The sequence below is a fragment of the Lepidochelys olivacea genome (assembly GCF_965140295.1).
Source record: "Lepidochelys olivacea isolate rLepOli2 genome assembly, chromosome: 16".
In the NCBI taxonomy this organism is placed as follows: Eukaryota; Metazoa; Chordata; order Testudines; family Cheloniidae; genus Lepidochelys; species Lepidochelys olivacea.
In genome coordinates, this window is record NC_140426.1 from 14,420,398 (window position 1) to 14,437,197 (window position 16,800).

Sequence of the window (16,800 nt, forward strand, 5' to 3'; positions counted from 1 at the left end):
AGTTATGCTGCCAAAGTGGCTATGAGATACTGAGACTCACTTGCTGATGCTTCCGAGTGGCTTTGTGCACAGGGCAGAAGTTGGGTGTCCGTAGACCTTTGGGCTTCATATTAATGTCTCTGTGGGAGGGTGTGGGGACCGGAGCTGTTACGGATCGGGGCCAGCAGGATGTGCTGTTGAAGTGGAAACTCTTTTTCCCTCCCCCTCCTGTTGTCCCTGAACCGGATGGAAATGCCGTCAGCTGGCTGGAAAAATGAGGGAAACTGCTCTGAAAGGTTATAGCTGAGAACATCCTTTCATTAAGGGATCCTTCCTCCTGCAGCTTCTGCCTTCCAGCAGACACCTCCCTGCACTGGGAGTCTGCTTCCTGGAAAAAAAAATTCCTGGCCCCAGTGTGCTGTGTAAAGCTTTGCATCAGTTTATACCCCTGCAGTCATGGGGACCAGTCAGCTGTCTTCTGAGGGAGGGGGCCTGGGGTTTGTGCATCGAATGGTAGGGGGGGTTGCGGTTGGTCCGCCCCGGAGGAGGGTGGTGTGTAATGGTATCTTATTGGTGTATTCATGATTGTGAGCCCAAATCCCCCATTCTGGGGTACATCAGTATTTTAAACAATACTGCTAGCTGCTCCTCTCAACCTTATGGTCCCCACTAGTGTTTACTTTGACCAGCAGGGAGCCTGGGGTTTACTCTAACCTACTGACGTGTCAAAACTACACCTGCCTTGTCCACACTAAGATTTTACCAGGTTATTCGCTAGGAAGTGGTGGTAGGAGCTGGCCATGTGTTAGCAAAGACAAGGCCTTGGTCTTGGAGCTACTTAGCATTGGAGCCTTGTTGTTCTCTCGGCCCTGAAACTATTACCTGTTCAGCTGGGCGTTGATTCGTAGCCTCGTGTAGTGAGAGCACTGGGAGAATACACTTTACCCCACTTTCTCTTTTCTCTCTGCCCCTGCAGCCCCCTTGGAGGGGTTGGTGGGGAAAAAGGAAGTGTCACGGTCCTCTTGCCTTCTCCTTAGTCTCTTGACCATCAGTTAAGTCCCAATCTCCCTTCTGGTCCCTTGCTCATTCTTATGCAGGCACATCCCAGCTGTTTAGAACTTGGCTTCCTCTGTTTCAAATACAAAATTCATACAGTAGCCATTAACTGATTTACAGTGGCACTCTCTAATCCCCTGTCAGCTTCCAAGAGTGACAGGATGAAATCCCAAACGCCATTAGCATGGTGCTGACCCAGGCCCATAATTCACTGATCCAAGACGTTCTAGTAGGGCAGACCTGAATTTTGCTGCCCTATCCTGGGTTGCAAATGGAACATTGGTTTAAAAAATTGTCAGGGGAAAAAATACTGATGAACTTGAGTCATCCTTGTGATTCAAACAGCAGAAGGAATAGCATTGTTCCTTTCGAGTGTTGAACTGCTGGCCAGCATGGGAGGTTGGAGTTTTTGCTTGCCAAGAGGTAAGAGTCAGATAAAAACAGGGGAATTCTAAACTGAGCCCTACTCAACTGTTTTCAGTTTCAGAAAAAACCCACAAGATCAGAAAATGTTACCTTCAATGCTGCCAGATAGCTTTCTTTGTAATTAAGGTCTGTGCTCCCTCCTAAGAGAACCTCAATGACACCAGACCTGTATTGCAGTGTATGTTGTAACAACTTATCCTGCATTCCCTGTGAGAGAGTGGGGCCTACCCACTGAAGAGCGCCAAGCTTTTCTCTCCTCGCTGTGGGGCTGGTTAACTTGCTCAAACGCGGGGAAAGGGTAGAAACGGCAGCTGGTTCTGATTGATTAGGCTGAATGGGTCAAGGAGAAAACTTATCACCAGAAAGTGCAGAGAACATGAACAGTCCTGTTGGCTTCTTTGATTGATCGTCTAGGTAGGGGAGTCAGTGTTCATCATAAATCTTTAAAGGACTAGGAGTGCAGAGTAACATGACTGCTGCTTTTTGATTCAGGTTCTTGTATGTTGTAACATGTATCTGATTTTGCTTCCTATCTGCTCTGCTTGTAGTTTGTTTTGCATTCTCACTCACCTGTGTCCTTTTCTTCTCTAGTTTATTAAAAGAACTAAGATTTAGAGAGACACTAATTAAAAATCTCCTGAAACATTCCCTTTCCTTCCTGTCTCTCAAACTTTCTGTTGGCTGGCTAACTACTAGGGGTGTGAGGGAAACGCTGTTCCAGGTGCACCCCATCAAAATGGCTAAGCTCTAGGGCATACACCAGAGGGTGTCTGGGGTTTACTGCATTGCCAAAGGGATTATAACTGGATATCTACAACTAAAGTGACTTCTGGCTTGCTTTTCTGATGGTCTCATTCTTGTTTCTCAGAAACAATGTGTCAGTTTCATCTACAACAATACCCTTTCATCTCTTGGCTTGCAGGCTCCAGTGCATTCTGGGATGTCCTAGTACAAAGAGTACCTTCTTATGTTTGTGTACGTGATTGTTTTTTCCACATCATTGACCCAGAGCCTTCCACGTCCTTGGTTATGCAGCAACCGCAGGCTGGTTAACGCTGTCCTCACCAGAACTACCGTTGTGTTTCCTTGCTCCATACATGGGCTTCCTGCGGCTCAGAAATGTTCACCTAAGATCGTGACTAGAGTAGATGCTGACATGTAACCACAGCTACACCGTGGTCTGCATAGGCATCTGCCATGTACCACAAACCCATTCTCTTCCTTAGTGCATCACATGCAGAACAATCTCTTTATTGAGCTTTTTTTTTCCCTGTTTTCTCTTGGCCACAGCTGGGTTTTGCTGATCTGAATCTGGCAGAATTTGCTGGCTCTGGATTCACTGTCCGATGCTGCTTGCTGGAAGGATATGATACCAAGAACACCCGGCAGGATAACTCCATCCTAAAGGTGCATAGTCAGTGTCCGCGTGGGAGGGATCCTAGAGTTTGGTGCATTCTTCAGAAATCCCGCCTGAATTTGTAGTACAGGATTTTGTTCCCAGCCCTCCCACTTGCGTCCTCATGGGCAGGGATCTTTAGCAGAGAAGCCCCTTACCAAAGCTAGACTGGAGACAGACAAGCAGTTTCTCACTTCCATAGAGAGCAGTCACTGATATGTACAGAGATACAGTTAAACAACAGCATTCCCATAACATCCTGTATCTGCGGATAAAACATGAGCAGGCCGAAAGTCTTGAGTGCACCATTAGCAACATCTTTCTGAGCAGGAGGTGCTGATACATCTTGGATATAGTGATACGAGTGGCTTAAAATAATACTCCGCTGTGTCCCTCAATCTTACTTTTGTGCTGGATGGAAAGGCAGTCCAGCTGATCCAAAGTACTGTGCAGGCTCCTGATTCCTAGATCCCCCTCCCCCAGTATCACAGGACCCAATGCTGATATCCCCATTGATCACTGACTAGTTGGGTGGAACTGGCAGTTCCTAATGACCTGTATCATTTCTATCTCCCATAGGTCACAATTGGAATGTCCCTGCTCTCTGGGGACCCCTGCTTCAAGACGTGAGTTGCTGCATCGTCTTCCACTACTACGGAACCTGTTACATTTGATGGGGTTTTGGACACACAGCTGTTCCCTGAAGGGTGGGGCTATCTACCCTGAGCTGGCCTAGATCCCTGGTAGAGCCCAGTGACGTACAAACATGATCATGTGCATCTTCTCCATAGATCACCTAGGCAATTTTATAAACCAGTAAACTTCCCCAAAAGTACAGTAGAGAAAAAGCTTATAATTAGAATGCAGAAGTCCAGATTCCCATCCCCAGCTCTGCCAAAGACTCTGTGTGACAGGCAGTTCACGTATTTTCTTTGTGCTTGTTTACCCATCTGTAAAGTGGAGAAAACATTTGTCTTACAGAGGTGTTTGTAAAGCATTTTTAGATATACAGATAGAAGGTGTTATACAAGTACAAGGTCACTTTTTGACTTCTTAGAACTGCCAGTTAGTGGTATCTACTACTTACATTTAAAAAATTCTGATTGGATTAAGGGATTAATGGTAACAGCTACAAATGAACAGGTGAGATGAGCCATGAAAGGAGACCTGTGAGAGACTTTCCGAAGTGTGCTCCCATTTTGGCTTCTTTGCTGCTTTGTGATGGAGAAAAGAAGCATAATTTTTTTAAAAAAATTTGGTTTTTAACCTTAAAAAATATCAAGAATGTAGTCTTGATTTCTGTCCACCCCCCTCCCCGACCGGCTTTGTTGAAGGACTTTTTTTTTTAAGGCAGGTGGTGATGGGAAGTGGTCCCAGGTCTGTGCTGTGATCTGTTTGTACACCTTAACTGAAGATACCCTTTCCGCCCGTGCTAGGCATTGGAGACTGTTAACAACAAACCCCAGCTCTCGATATGAGCTGTACCGTTCTGTCGTTTTGTGAGCAGTAGTAACCAATCTTGAGGCATTGGAGAGAGATTTCACTATAGAAAACAAGGTCTCTGAGAGCCGCAAAATAATTGTGGTATGAGATCCTGACATTGTTTTGCAGTATTTGCATAGTGACGTCATGATAATGCCTGAAGACAGTGAATCAAAACCACCACAAATATATTACACTATAATGTTGAAAACTCCTGACTGGGCTATATGTGCATCTCTTGGCGACTGTTCAACAAAATAACTATTTTTTTACTTCTGCTGAATGTTTCTTGGAGTTTACACATAACTTTTGCCTCTATAGTAATGTCCGTTACAGATGTGACTTTAACAACATATTTATATGGGCAAAAGCCCTAGTGTAGTTGGATTTATGCTTGCAAACATTTGCTGGTATAGCTTATTTTGTTAGGGGAACTGGTATAAACTGTACCTGTAAAAGCGCTTTTCTACTGATATAAGCTGTATCTAGACTAAGAGGATTCACCCCCTTTCCCAAATGCGCTTTTTTGATGGGGGGAGGGGATTCCAAAGATTTTAGTGGACAGTTCTCGTGTCCTGTGTTTTAAAAAGGATGTTGAAAAATTGGAGAGGACATGGGAGAACCAAAAAAAACCCCTTACAGTGAGAGAATAAAGAAGTGCAATCTGTTCAGTTTATCTAAAACATTGTGGAGCTGAATTGATTATAGAGTATAAGTGACCTTGTAGGGAAAAAATGCTGACTACCGAAGGGCTAGTTCAGAAAGGCATAACAAGAACCAGTGGCTCGAAGTTAAAGCCAAATTCAGATTAGGCTCACACTTTTAGTAGTGAGGGTGATTAGCCACTGGAACAAACTTATCAAGGGAAGTGATGGATTCTCTGTCTGGATCTCTTCAAATCAAGATGCCTTTTGGAAGATATGCCTGAGTCAGTCACAAGTTATTGGACTTAATCCAGGAATAACTGAGTGAAATTCTCTGGCTTCCGTTATGCCAGAGGTCGGACTGAATGAATTTTATGGTTCCTTTTGGCCTTAAAATCTATAAAATAGTCCTGAGTTGGCTTTTTTTAAGTGATCAGTTGAGAGGACAAAAGACTTTTTTTTTTTTTAATCACTTGTCAAGTAGTAATTTTGCTAGTTCTCTGGCCACTGTAGTCTTCTAAACTAGACAAAGACCTGAATTTCTAATGTAAAAAAATAGCAGAAAAGCAAAGGTTTTGCTGTGTTCCCTACTTGCAGAACTCCTTACAGGCTTGCATCCTTCCCCACAAAGAAGCAAGAAGGGAGTGGCCCCCTTTGTCGGTCACCTCCTCAAGCTGCCAGTTCTGCTTAGGTAATTTGTGTCACGTCCTGTCTTTTGGCTATTGCAGGCCTCCTTCCACAGCCAAATCTATCACCATCCCGGGACAGGACTCCTCCCTGCAGTTGACCTGTAAGGGCGAGGGGACGACCAGTAGCATCAGCAGCTCAGCCACTTTTGGAGCAGTGCGCCCGGCCAAGTCGAGACCCACCATTCTCAATCCAGGTACAGGCCCTCTGTGCTCAGGACTGATACAGCACTTTGTTGTTCCAGGATTCCATTAAGCTTACTGCAGCGCTTGGAAGGTTAACGGATCTGTGCATTGCACGCTCTCCCTCACCCGTCCTAGTGTCTTCGCTAACTAAGAAACCTGTAAGACTCTCTCTTAAATGTAGCTGAGCAGCGGGAACATGAAAGTGCAGCACGTGTATTTCTGTTAACAGAGGAGATACACATTCAGGCAGTCCCTGCAATGGCTTTATCTTGCAGTCCTCTCTAAGGTGCCCATCACTGTGATTCCTCCTGTATTCAGTGACACTGTTCACCCCTCCGCTTTTAGGTTTGCTTAGGCTGATGTTTAGAAAATTTCCTGCGCAGCTTTTAGTGCTTCAGGGTCTGAGATCTAATGGCCTCATTCCGCCTGCTGAAGCAGAGTTCCTAGACTTCCATTTTTCAAGGACATTGCAGCCTCCCCTGGCTCCCCTCTTTAAAGTGATTGGGCTCCAAATATACCATGGCCGATCACATAGTGCACCAAAATCTGGAGCTACCCAGCTCACCTCTGTGGGTGAGAAAAGGGTAAATGAGGGTCTTTATAAAACCTGGCATACGTGTTTACCCAGGAGACCAAAAAGGCTCCTTATAGCCCTTTCACACGCAGGCGGAGATGGGGAAATCGGGAAATTCAGAGGGGACGCCGACTCTTCAGGCCACATTCAGAGGTGATGTAATGATGGTGAAACTCACCCTTATGAGGGTAGAAGAGCGGGGGGTTATAGTAGTAAGAAAAGCAGCTAACAGGAAGGAGTCCTTCCCCTTCCTTGTTTTATATCTTACATCTGTCCTCCATTAGCCTCCCCCTTGGGCTGAGTTCCAGTCTGAGCTTTACCATCATCTGACTCAGACCCCACATCCGACTTGTACCTGTGTATATGAGGGAAGGATGGATTCAGAGCCTTAACTGGCAATCCACCTCGCTCTTGTCAGCCTGTCACAAACTCGGTACATTTCCCTACCTGTTGAGGATCCTCCCGCATCTGTGTTGGAGCTTTGAGAATCCTGCCCCTTTTGGTTTTTGTACCACCCTCTGTCACTCTTCACTTGAAAAGTCCTGTATTATGGCCTTCACCGTACTCCACAGGCTGCTGTTGGTCTGAGTAGTGAAGAGCCTATAAATAGCACCTGATCTCTTGCATGGTGTGCACCAAGCTGGCTTAATATTTTTCAAAGCTGTCTTTTATTTATGAAATAGCTTCAGACGTGACCTGTCATCTCCGTGGGCTTGAGGGATTGGAGATCCCTGGTAACTCCAGAGTTGGGCACCCCATCAGCCACTGGAATGGGTGACTACTGACACAGCCTCTCACTGCTTCTGTCATCAATGGTCCCTGGCAGCTTCTAGCTCCGTGCAAGTCAGTGCAGAGCAAAAAGTGTGCACCCTTCCAGCCTTCCCTGGCCCTAGTGCAACAACGTCCCCATCCAGTCTTTCTGTGGGAAGTGGTGAGCTGGCTGGCTGAGAGATAATGAGTGCTCCGTTGTTTGACAGGTGTTCCAGAGGAACCAGACCAGAATCTATCTAGTCCAGAGGAAGTATTCCACTCAGGGCATTCACGGAACTCCAGCTATGCCAGCCAGCAGTCCAAAATCTCCGGTAATTGTTGACCTGCTGAACTTTGGCATCAGTGCCCAGGAAGGCGCAGGTCTTCAGATCTCCAAATCTGTTTTTCTGTGGCACTCTCCTCCTTTGAGAGTGATTCACAGCCACGCCTCTGACCTCCAGCTGCTCCTGAGCCTGCCTTCTGAACTCCCAGTTTTGTGATGACTGCAGATCTGATCTGATCTGTGTAATCCTCTGCCTTTGTGGACTAAGGTTCCTTTCCTCCTCAGTGAAATGTCCCTGCCCTGACTGGAGACTTGGCTATTTGCACTGTGTTGCTGTGGGATGGTAGGTTTGGTTTGTAATGAGTCTCTATCCACAGGTTATAGTACGGAGCACTCTCGCTCCTCCAGTATGTCTGATTTGACCCACCGCCGGAATACGTCCAGCAGCAGCAGCGCCTCTGGGGGGCTCAGTATGACAGTGGAGTGTCCTGAAGGAGAACGGGACCACAAACTAGACAAGCCACCTCGCCCCCCAAGACCAAACATCCTTTTGGATAGATCATCCCGGTAGGTACAGTGTAAAGATGATATCTCTGTGGATGGGGGAAGGCCTAGAAACAAAGGATCCTTCACTCTTCCTTTACCTTTATGGCCTCAGATTTGCTGTTGCTATAATCTGAAAGGAAGAGGCTATAGCTAAAGGACAGAGACATCACTGCAGCCTGTGACCCTAGGGGCTGAATCTGTTTTTTTTTTTTCCCCTCCCAGAAGGAAAAAGGATTCAGTGGAGAGTCACCCAACGTGGGTGGTTGATACTAGGATTGATGCTGACGACATAGTGGAGAAAATTATGCAGAGTCAGGATTTCTCAGACGTCAGCAATACTGAAGGTGAGATTAATACGAGGCGCAGAGGGGAGACTTGCTGCTCCTCTTCCAGCCTTAGCGACATTCATCAACCTCTCTAATCCCAGCTCTGGCATCTCCCGATATTGCCTCCCACGCCCCTGTAATTTGCTGTTAGTACTTGCTTGAAGTTTCAGTGGCAGATACCTTAAAGGGACCCCACTGATGTGAAAACTGCATTTCCTTCTGAAAACAGTATGTACCTGCTACTGTTACAAGTAACTGCAGCGGTGAGGCTGGAGGCAAACAGTCCTTCTCTTTTCCATGTTTACTTTTGACAGCACTTCATGTGTAGTCAGTTTCTCTGCTCTGCTGCTCAGTTGGATCACCCTCCTGCATAGGTCTGGGGGCAGCTCCTGGGCATGCTTTTTCCCATGCTGTGCAAGAGGGTGTTTGCCAGTAGCAGCAGCGGAAGCAGGGTAGGTGTGTGCACAGAGAGGGGAAGGAGGGGTTTAAACATACTGGCACTCGGGCCTGACCAGAAGACCCTTAAGAATACTGCAGAGGAGGAAAAAAGCCTTATCAATCTTTTTAAAGGAATTGAAACCAATGTTTTTAAAAATTGGTCAGTTTAGGGAAAATTTCAAATAGTCCTCTTTTAAAATAAATGCTTTTTTTAAACTAATTTTCTTACCTGTTATACAAACCACAGCTTAGATTTACTAGAACTCAAAACTTTAATCTAATTTGGTGTTCATTACTCACACAGTTCACGGTGTGCGTTTGTCAGCTTGGATGATTAAAAAGGAGTTATCGTGCTTCATTAATGAATTTGCACTTCACTCTCTGTGGGAAAACTAGACAGAACAGGGTACCTCCATAGTGGTGTAATGATATTGCAAATGCTGCAGGGGAATGTTTTTGTCTTTGTTTGAGTTTTTAAAATCATATTAAGGACTCCTTAATTCATGACGTGGTTTAGAAGTTTATAAAAACCCAACCTAGCCATCAAAACCATATTCATTAAAATTTGTTTTTAAAAGTTTACTCTTCCAAAGTCTGATTTGCCCCAGGGGTCTTTCGTAAAGCAACGAGGAGAGGGAGTTCCACGAAGCTTCACAACCATCAGAGCAAGAGTGTAAACTCACCCACGCTCACAGAAATGGAAAGAAAATGGATTTTTTTTCCCTTGTTGAGCATTGTGTAACATGGACCAGAGGGAACATCTGGGGATGGTCAGGAAGGACTGTGGATTTTACTGTCTTGTCTTCCTCTTCTCCTATCCGCAGACAGTAACCTGAGGTTGTTTGTGAGCAGAGATGGCACAACTACACTGAGTGGGATTCAGCTGGGAAACAGGTATGACTCCTGAAAGGTTGGTGGACACTGGGGCTCGGTAAAGATAGGTAAGCTTGTTCTTTGTGTTTAGGAGACTTTCACCTCACCTCAGTAGAGATTTCTGAAGATTGTGTGATACATGATGGCTTTGTTCCCACATTAATACTCTTGGGATCCCTTTAGTCACAGGATGCAGCTGTGCTTGTGTGTATTCAGAGCTCAGCAGAAGCTTGACTAGGGTATTTGATCTTGGCTGCTAGAATGGGGACAGAGGGAAGGTGTGCAAAAGTACAGAACAATCCAGGGTTAGTCTATCTTTCTCTGCTTTCAAAGCCTGGTCAAGGCAGGCAACTTTGTTGTCCCCTACTGGATTGTAGCAAAAATGCAAAGCCTAATTCATTCTCCATTCTCAGCTGCATGCTTTCCTGTGTCCATTCAGAGCGCAAAAAGAAAAGGAGTACTTGTGGCACCTTAGAGACTAACCAATTTATTTGAGCATAAGCTTTCGTGAGCTACAGCTCATGTCATCGGATGAAGTGAGCTGTAGCTCACGAAAGCTTATGCTCAAATAAATTGGTTAGTCTCTAAGGTGCCACAAGTCCTCCTTTTCTTTTTGCGAATACAGACTAACACGGCTGTTACTCTGAAACCATTCAGAGCTCGTTTCTCTGTGAGGAGAGATGCTATTAAATAGTGTTCCCATAATGCTTTGCGCTGCCATAGCGCCTTTTATCACAGGATCTCAAAGCCATTTACGTTCACTAAACCTCACAAGCTCCAGGATAAGTGGAGTTTGGGGTGAAGTGTCTAATACAAAGTCACACACCAAGTCAGTGGCGAAGCTGTGACTAGAGCCCTGGAGTGCTAAGGCTTTCACTGCTCCAATAGACAGCTTCTCCTCTGGAGCCTTTCCAAATGTCCTCTGCCTAGCCTCTTTCATCTGTCTCTCGCAGGAAGGAAAAGTGTGTGACAGTCAGTTCTCTTTCCAGCTTTGGGGTGTTGATTGCCATTTGGCTGCCTCGCTTTTGTTATGCAGGCTGGTTTAGCTATTTTCAGTATATTTTTTGTTTGGAAAAAAATTCCTGAATTCTGAGCTCTGCATAGATGCTTCTGTATTAATCTAAAGGTGTAAATACAAGAACTTGTTCTCCCCCTCCTCCTGCAGGGTCTCATCTGGAATTTATGAGCCAGTGGTGATTGAAACCCGTTAAATGTGAAGAACAGGGTAGACCTGCTGGCAACAGACCCCCTACCCCGTCCTCTGCCACACGGATGCCAATCTTTACCTCTCTACATGCAACATTCCAGAAGGGATTTCTCCAGACCCCTCCCCTTATGTTTGCACTGCAGAACTCCTCTGAGACCATACCACTCCAGAACATGCACTTTTCCTGACTTGGCATTAACTCCCCACTCATCCCCGTGCTTCCAAACACCCTTGAATTCCCTGCAGATCCAAGGGGTCTGTCTGGAAGTCTTCTCTTTGTTGGAGGATGTTCCTCCCTTCCCCAGTCCCTCATTCCATGCATTGCTTCCTTACTAGGGATTTCTTCACTCCTGTATCTGCAAACCTTTGGGTTGTACCACTGTGAATTTTTCAAACCACTGAAGGGGAAAACCAGAACTGACAAACCATGAGAGCAGTTCCTTGTTGAAACAATGAGCTGGCCACTTGCAGGATACTTGATTCCACTGATTCTGCATTGTGGATTGCAAGGAAACTTCACCTCCTATGGCAACATTTTACTGAGCAACGAATCCAAAAAACCAAACCCCCCAATCATCTGCTCATAGGAAACATTTCCCAAAAGTGCATTTCAGAAAACGAATGAAACAGACAGAGATGGAAGTCAATGTTAAAGGTTAAATGCTATCGCTTGTTAGCTTCGCTAACTGCTGTACTGCCTTTCACTGCTGGGCATGGGAGGCTGTTTTCATCGGTTGGTATTAGCAGGAGCACTTTAGAAATTCCATATGTGCCCAGAACAGGGGGTGTGATTTGGTTGTGATGATCTCTCCCATCATGGCAAGAGTGGCTAAACGGTTGTCTTTCCCAACCAGAGCCAGTGAGGGAACTGGTTTCTGGTTGGCCCTTCGTGCTGTGCGAGAAGGGAGCCATTGTCAAGTCAGTCCCCTCCTATGCTGGGGAGCAGCTTTGACTAATGCAGAAAGAAATGGCTAAATCTCCGCTACTTTGGTGGAGTGGAGCCTTCCTGCTGCACTAGCCACAGCAGCCATTCTCCTCCACTCCGGAGGTGCGAACTCTGCATCGGACAGGCTTAAACCTGTCGTCTTGGTTGATCTTTTCACGGTTGAGCTTTTTCTCATTTGGTTTCTGCAGTTGCCTGAAACATTAACTGCCCTTTTTTTCCTGGTGCGATGTGGCAGAGAAGAGGTGAGCCTTTTTCAGCTCCCACTTGTAGATTTCTCCCGGCTGCTGAATTACAGGTGAGGATCTAGGCAGGCTTCTGCCTTGGGTCGGCTGCAGGCTGTGTTCGCAGCCCTTTCTGTACAGGCGCTTTCAGCCTATAAGCTATTTCTGTGTGGTGCTCGTTCGTTTTTTGCTGTTGTCCCGTAGTAGCACTCGGCAGCCATGCGCTTTGACTAACAGCACACTCCAGGTCACTGGCAACACATGTGCGTGCACACACATCCTGTTTTTCTCACACACGCTGTCCCATTTAGCAGGAAGAAGTCATTTTTGATCTTTTTGGTTTTTCAAATTCTTAATTATGGCCAAGCTTTTTTCAGGACTAACGGTTGTGTCCCTGGGTAACTAAAACACACGCAGATGAGCTGCTGGGAAAGGCAATTCCACAGATGATTGCAAGACTGAAGGGGCCTGGATTTCTAGTCTGACTAGCACCGGTGGCTTGGATGGGGAGGATTCTGTGAGCAGAACAGCAAGGCTGGCTCTAGCTGTTTCTGCGACAGACCCACCAGTCCCTCTCCATTTGTACTATAGCTGTGCAGACAGCATTTTGGGTGGGCACTTTTTCTCTCGGCCACCTACCTTCCCCTCAGAAGGAATTGACGAATCTTGGCCTAGGCCCGTCAAACCTTCTGTTTGAACATGGGAAAGAGCTCCTGGTTAGACCAAGTCTGTCCAAAGCCAAGGCCCTTTCACTCTTGCCTACATTTTAATCATCATCTCCTCTCCGCTCGGGTTGGCACCGGGTAGCGGGTTGGTGAGATGCCCAGCTGGCTTAGGTAGGGCTGGCTCTACACTGTTGAGGATCCCAAAGGTTTGGAGAAGGGGGAGAATTAGTTACTTGCCTCTCCCTCCAGAGCTGCTGCCAGAGAAGCTGGGTTGGCTGGCACAGCGCCCATCCAGCAGCGCTCCCCACTGCTTTCCCTGTGGGCAAAGGCGCTCTATGGTGCGGAGCCCCCTGAAGTCAGTGGGAGCGGTGGGTGAACTGTGGGTATGCAGCACTCCTGGAAACCGGCTCCTAAATGTCCTCCGCCTTCCAGCAGCAGTTCAAGGACTTGGGAGGAGATGAGTAACCCAGGAATGAGTCCAAAGCCAGGTCAGCTTAGCTGCTTCCTTCCGGTGTCCATCTTGCTTGTTACTACAGCAATGGCTAGGAACCAAGAGCCTTTGTTCTGGGCTCCAGCTGGCAAGAGAGGTAACTGGTCTGGGAGGGGATGTTTGCTGTTAGACATGTCACAAAACACCCTTTGAGACAAAGGGAGAAATAGCTCCTTCCAGAGAGACAACAGGAGGAGCAGGCTAGCTTTCAAAACCTATGTCCTCCCCTGTCACCAGGCTGGCAAGCAACCCTAACCTCTGATCCCGAGACGTTGGAGAGCTGCGGCCTTTCTGTAGATTGCTGTCTCTGGCTTTGCAGCAGTTCAGTGCTCTGCTGTTTAAATTCTTGGCAGTTTTTGTGCCTCTTGGTTTTGTTTCCTGGCAGTTGTTGATGAGTTTGTAGATGTTGATCTGTTAGCAGCTTTTAGCTCAGACCCCTCCTGTTTTGACTAAGAGCAGCCCTAGTCATCTGGAACAAGTGAGTACAGCTAATCTTGGATTGTTCAGAACAGGGCCAGGGAGGGAGGGAGGAGGAGTTGTCTTTCCACATACCACACCAAATTCCAGCTTTGCATCCTTCCTCACAAGTGATGCCCAACAGTCCCGCAGCCTGGTGCTGCATGTGTACTTTGGAGCATGGAGGGAGGCTGAGCAGGCATTGGGATCATCTGGACAGCAGCCCTGCTGCCTGGCTGGAAGCTTTGTATCTTGCAAGCACTTTTTTCCTTATGGCATTGCTGGTATTTGTTGCTAGTTGGGATGCTGAAGAATATTTTGCGAGTTTGTCAAACTTAAACCACTGGTTAGTTTCCAAGTCTTTTTTCCTTGAAGTTTATTGAATTTTTATAAACCCAGCAGGCTGGTGTTCTTTGACTGCATTGTGGTGTTGTCGTTGTTTCATTGGTATTTTATTTCAGGGGGGCTAAGGGAGGTAACTTTTCCTCCCCCAATTGTCCCCTTCTCAGGGGATCCAGAAGTGAACTAGGCAAGGGAAGGGCCCTCTGGCAAGATTTTGCATCCCTGATCAATGGTGTAGGCCCTGGTCTCTAGTGCAGGAGAGCAGGATGGTTAAGCTGGGCTGACCCCGGGGAGCAGAGCTGGATTCCCTGCCCCCTTGCCCTCAGCCCCCAGGGCCAAGATGGAATGGACTGGATTCCACACTCCCCATTACAACAGATTAACATTTCAAGACCTTTCTATTTGGAAGCCCACCGCAAAGCGTGGGTCTTCAGCCTATCTTTTTTTATTAACTTTTTTAAAGAAACTATAAACTGAAGAATTATCTGGGAAGGGCAGATGTAAAGGTCATGACTTGGCATAGCCCCCAAATGAGTCAGGGAAGGAGACTGGTTCGGCTCTGCTCTGGATGGGAATGGGGAAAGGATGACCTAATGCCTCCAGTTTCTCTGTGACTGGCACTTTAAATGGGAGCTTTCATGCTGTCCTGATGATTTAAGGACAGTCAGTTTCTTAGTGTCTCCCCCACCATCACCCTCTGGAAGGAAAGTTTAGCCCTTTTAAGTGTTTGTTTTGGTTTTTAGAGTGTTTCGAACTGGGCTGAGATCTGAAGAAAGTTGTTGCATTAAAATTTAATAGGAGGGATTGATTTTATTTTATTGCGTTGTTGTTTTAAAGTCATGGTTGTGCAGCTGGACTCTGCACTCACCACCCTCTGGGAAATCTCGCTCCAGGTACGCTTGAGACTAGAGTGCCCAGGTGAGAGAGGCTCCCCTCCTGGGGAGAGGGAGCTGAGCAAATCTTCCCCACCCTGTTCCCTTGCTGCCTTACCTCAGGAGCTGCTAACTAATTCATTGCTCCTCTCCTCTCCCCCAATCCCAAGCTGAGGGAGTTGCTGCTCCAGTGACTCAGTCCTGTAGACAGGGCTGGTCTCTCTGGGCCTGTTCCCACAAACACTGCGCCCGGTAGCGAGTGTTTGTGGTACTTACAAGCCGCCACCTCTACCTAATGGGCTGATCCTGCAAAGTCCAGTCCCCACCCCCCAAGCTGCATTTTCCATCAGCCCTCCTTTGCAGTCCTAACCCAGTCTCCTCCACAGCTCCATGGAGCTGTTGCTTCTACCCCACTGGGAAGGAGTAAGCATAGAAAACCTGGGAAATCACAGGAACTTGGAAGAAGGTTTGAGCTGGAGGTGCAGCTGATCCTCTTACTTGCCTTGAGAGAATAAGAAAATGTTTGTTAAAGCCCATATTTTTTCATGTGGGGGGGGAAAGGGGAGATCATGTTTTATTCTCTTGAACGTGAATTGAACTCAGTGATCTTCAGAAGAGAAGCGCACTCGATTTATATTCAGATGCTATAGCGAGAGAGATTACAGATATTTTTGGAAAGGGAATGGGTCTATGCAAATTTCCAAAATGGCTTGAAAGAGAATTTAACTTTTTTTTTTTTTTTACTTTGAAATCTAAAGAAGAGAAAATCTAACTTTTTTCACAAAGCAGAAGTGCGTGGAGAAAGAAGCTACTTCCACGGCTCTATTTTGATGTTGATTCTCGGAAAGTTTATGGGCTGGAGGGAATGAGTATTTTTCACCATTGTTATCTTGCTCCTCTAGTTTTGTTTCTTTTCTAATGGAATGCTGTGCCATCTTTGATTCAGCAGATCGCGTCTGTATTTTCTGTATCTGGTTCCTAATGTAGAGAAATAACAAATATAAGAGGAAATCACTATAATGTCAAATGTTGTTATGGTTTTGGGGAAAATAAAGGTTTTTTGGTACTTCACTTATTGATCCTTGGTTTGTTTCTCTCCCCCATCCCTCCCCCCCCCCCCCAGTTGCATCTTGGGTTTTCTTAATCTCCTTGCTGATGAAAGTGAAGCTGTGTATATGCAGTACCTTGCACAGTGGGCTCCTACATGTCCCTGCAATACAAATAATTGACCCATGGAATCGCTCCAGGAATTCTGGGATAGCAGCTAAGCTATGAAGGGCTTATTTAGCAGGACTCTCCCTCCCTTGACTTAATTACTGGAGGTGGGTCGGAAGGGAAATCAAGAGGGTTGCAAATAGCACAAGCCCCACACCCAACGTGTAGTGGATCCCCTGAAATGGGGGTGGGGGGTTTCCAGTCTCAAAGAGGAATACAAGAAAGATGCAAAGTAGATCTAGCTGAAATGCCTGAGCAATACATGGAAAGGGAGTTTGGTCTGCATTGATGCAATTACCACCATCTTGCCCAGTACAGGAAAAGATAGTGTTTGATCCTGGGCAGACCAGATCCACCCTGTGTGCCTGCATTGACTACTGCTTTTGTCTGGAAAGACAAAAGGCAGAGGTTCCCAGACTGGTCCGTGGAGCATCTGCTGGCCATCTGCAGCGATCTGGCTGAACACATGGTTCTGGTCCCTCATTTGAACTGTGGAGAAGCCGGGAATCTATTAAACAGCTTCAGAGGGCTAGGCTAGTCTACACACTACCCAGGTTTTGGTGATACAGCTATACGGGCAGAGCCACCTCATGTAAAGCTGCCTATACCTAGAAAAGGAGTTTTTCTGCTGCGTGGTAACACCACCTCCCTGACGACAATAGCTGGGCCCACGGAAGTGCTCGCCTGGATTTGCCAGCATACATATGTCAGCTGGCAGGAGGGGAGAGTGACAGACACAGC

At 46.6% G+C, this 16,800-nt stretch overlaps 1 protein-coding gene across 1 annotated transcript in view; it reads left to right on the forward strand.

Moving 5' to 3' along the window:
- EEIG1 (estrogen-induced osteoclastogenesis regulator 1) overlaps positions 1-15,902 on the forward strand; it is a 45,221-nt gene extending 29,319 nt beyond the window's left edge. The window contains exons 5-12 of the mRNA XM_084650066.1: positions 2,752-2,868; positions 3,437-3,483; positions 5,712-5,866; positions 7,407-7,511; positions 7,840-8,029; positions 8,231-8,352; positions 9,597-9,666; positions 10,811-15,902. Coding sequence (XP_084506192.1) covers positions 2,752-2,868; positions 3,437-3,483; positions 5,712-5,866; positions 7,407-7,511; positions 7,840-8,029; positions 8,231-8,352; positions 9,597-9,666; positions 10,811-10,856 — 852 coding nt within the window. The 3' untranslated portion in view covers positions 10,857-15,902. The remainder of the gene's footprint in view (positions 1-2,751; positions 2,869-3,436; positions 3,484-5,711; positions 5,867-7,406; positions 7,512-7,839; positions 8,030-8,230; positions 8,353-9,596; positions 9,667-10,810) is intronic.
- Positions 15,903-16,800: the final 898 nt, after the last annotated feature.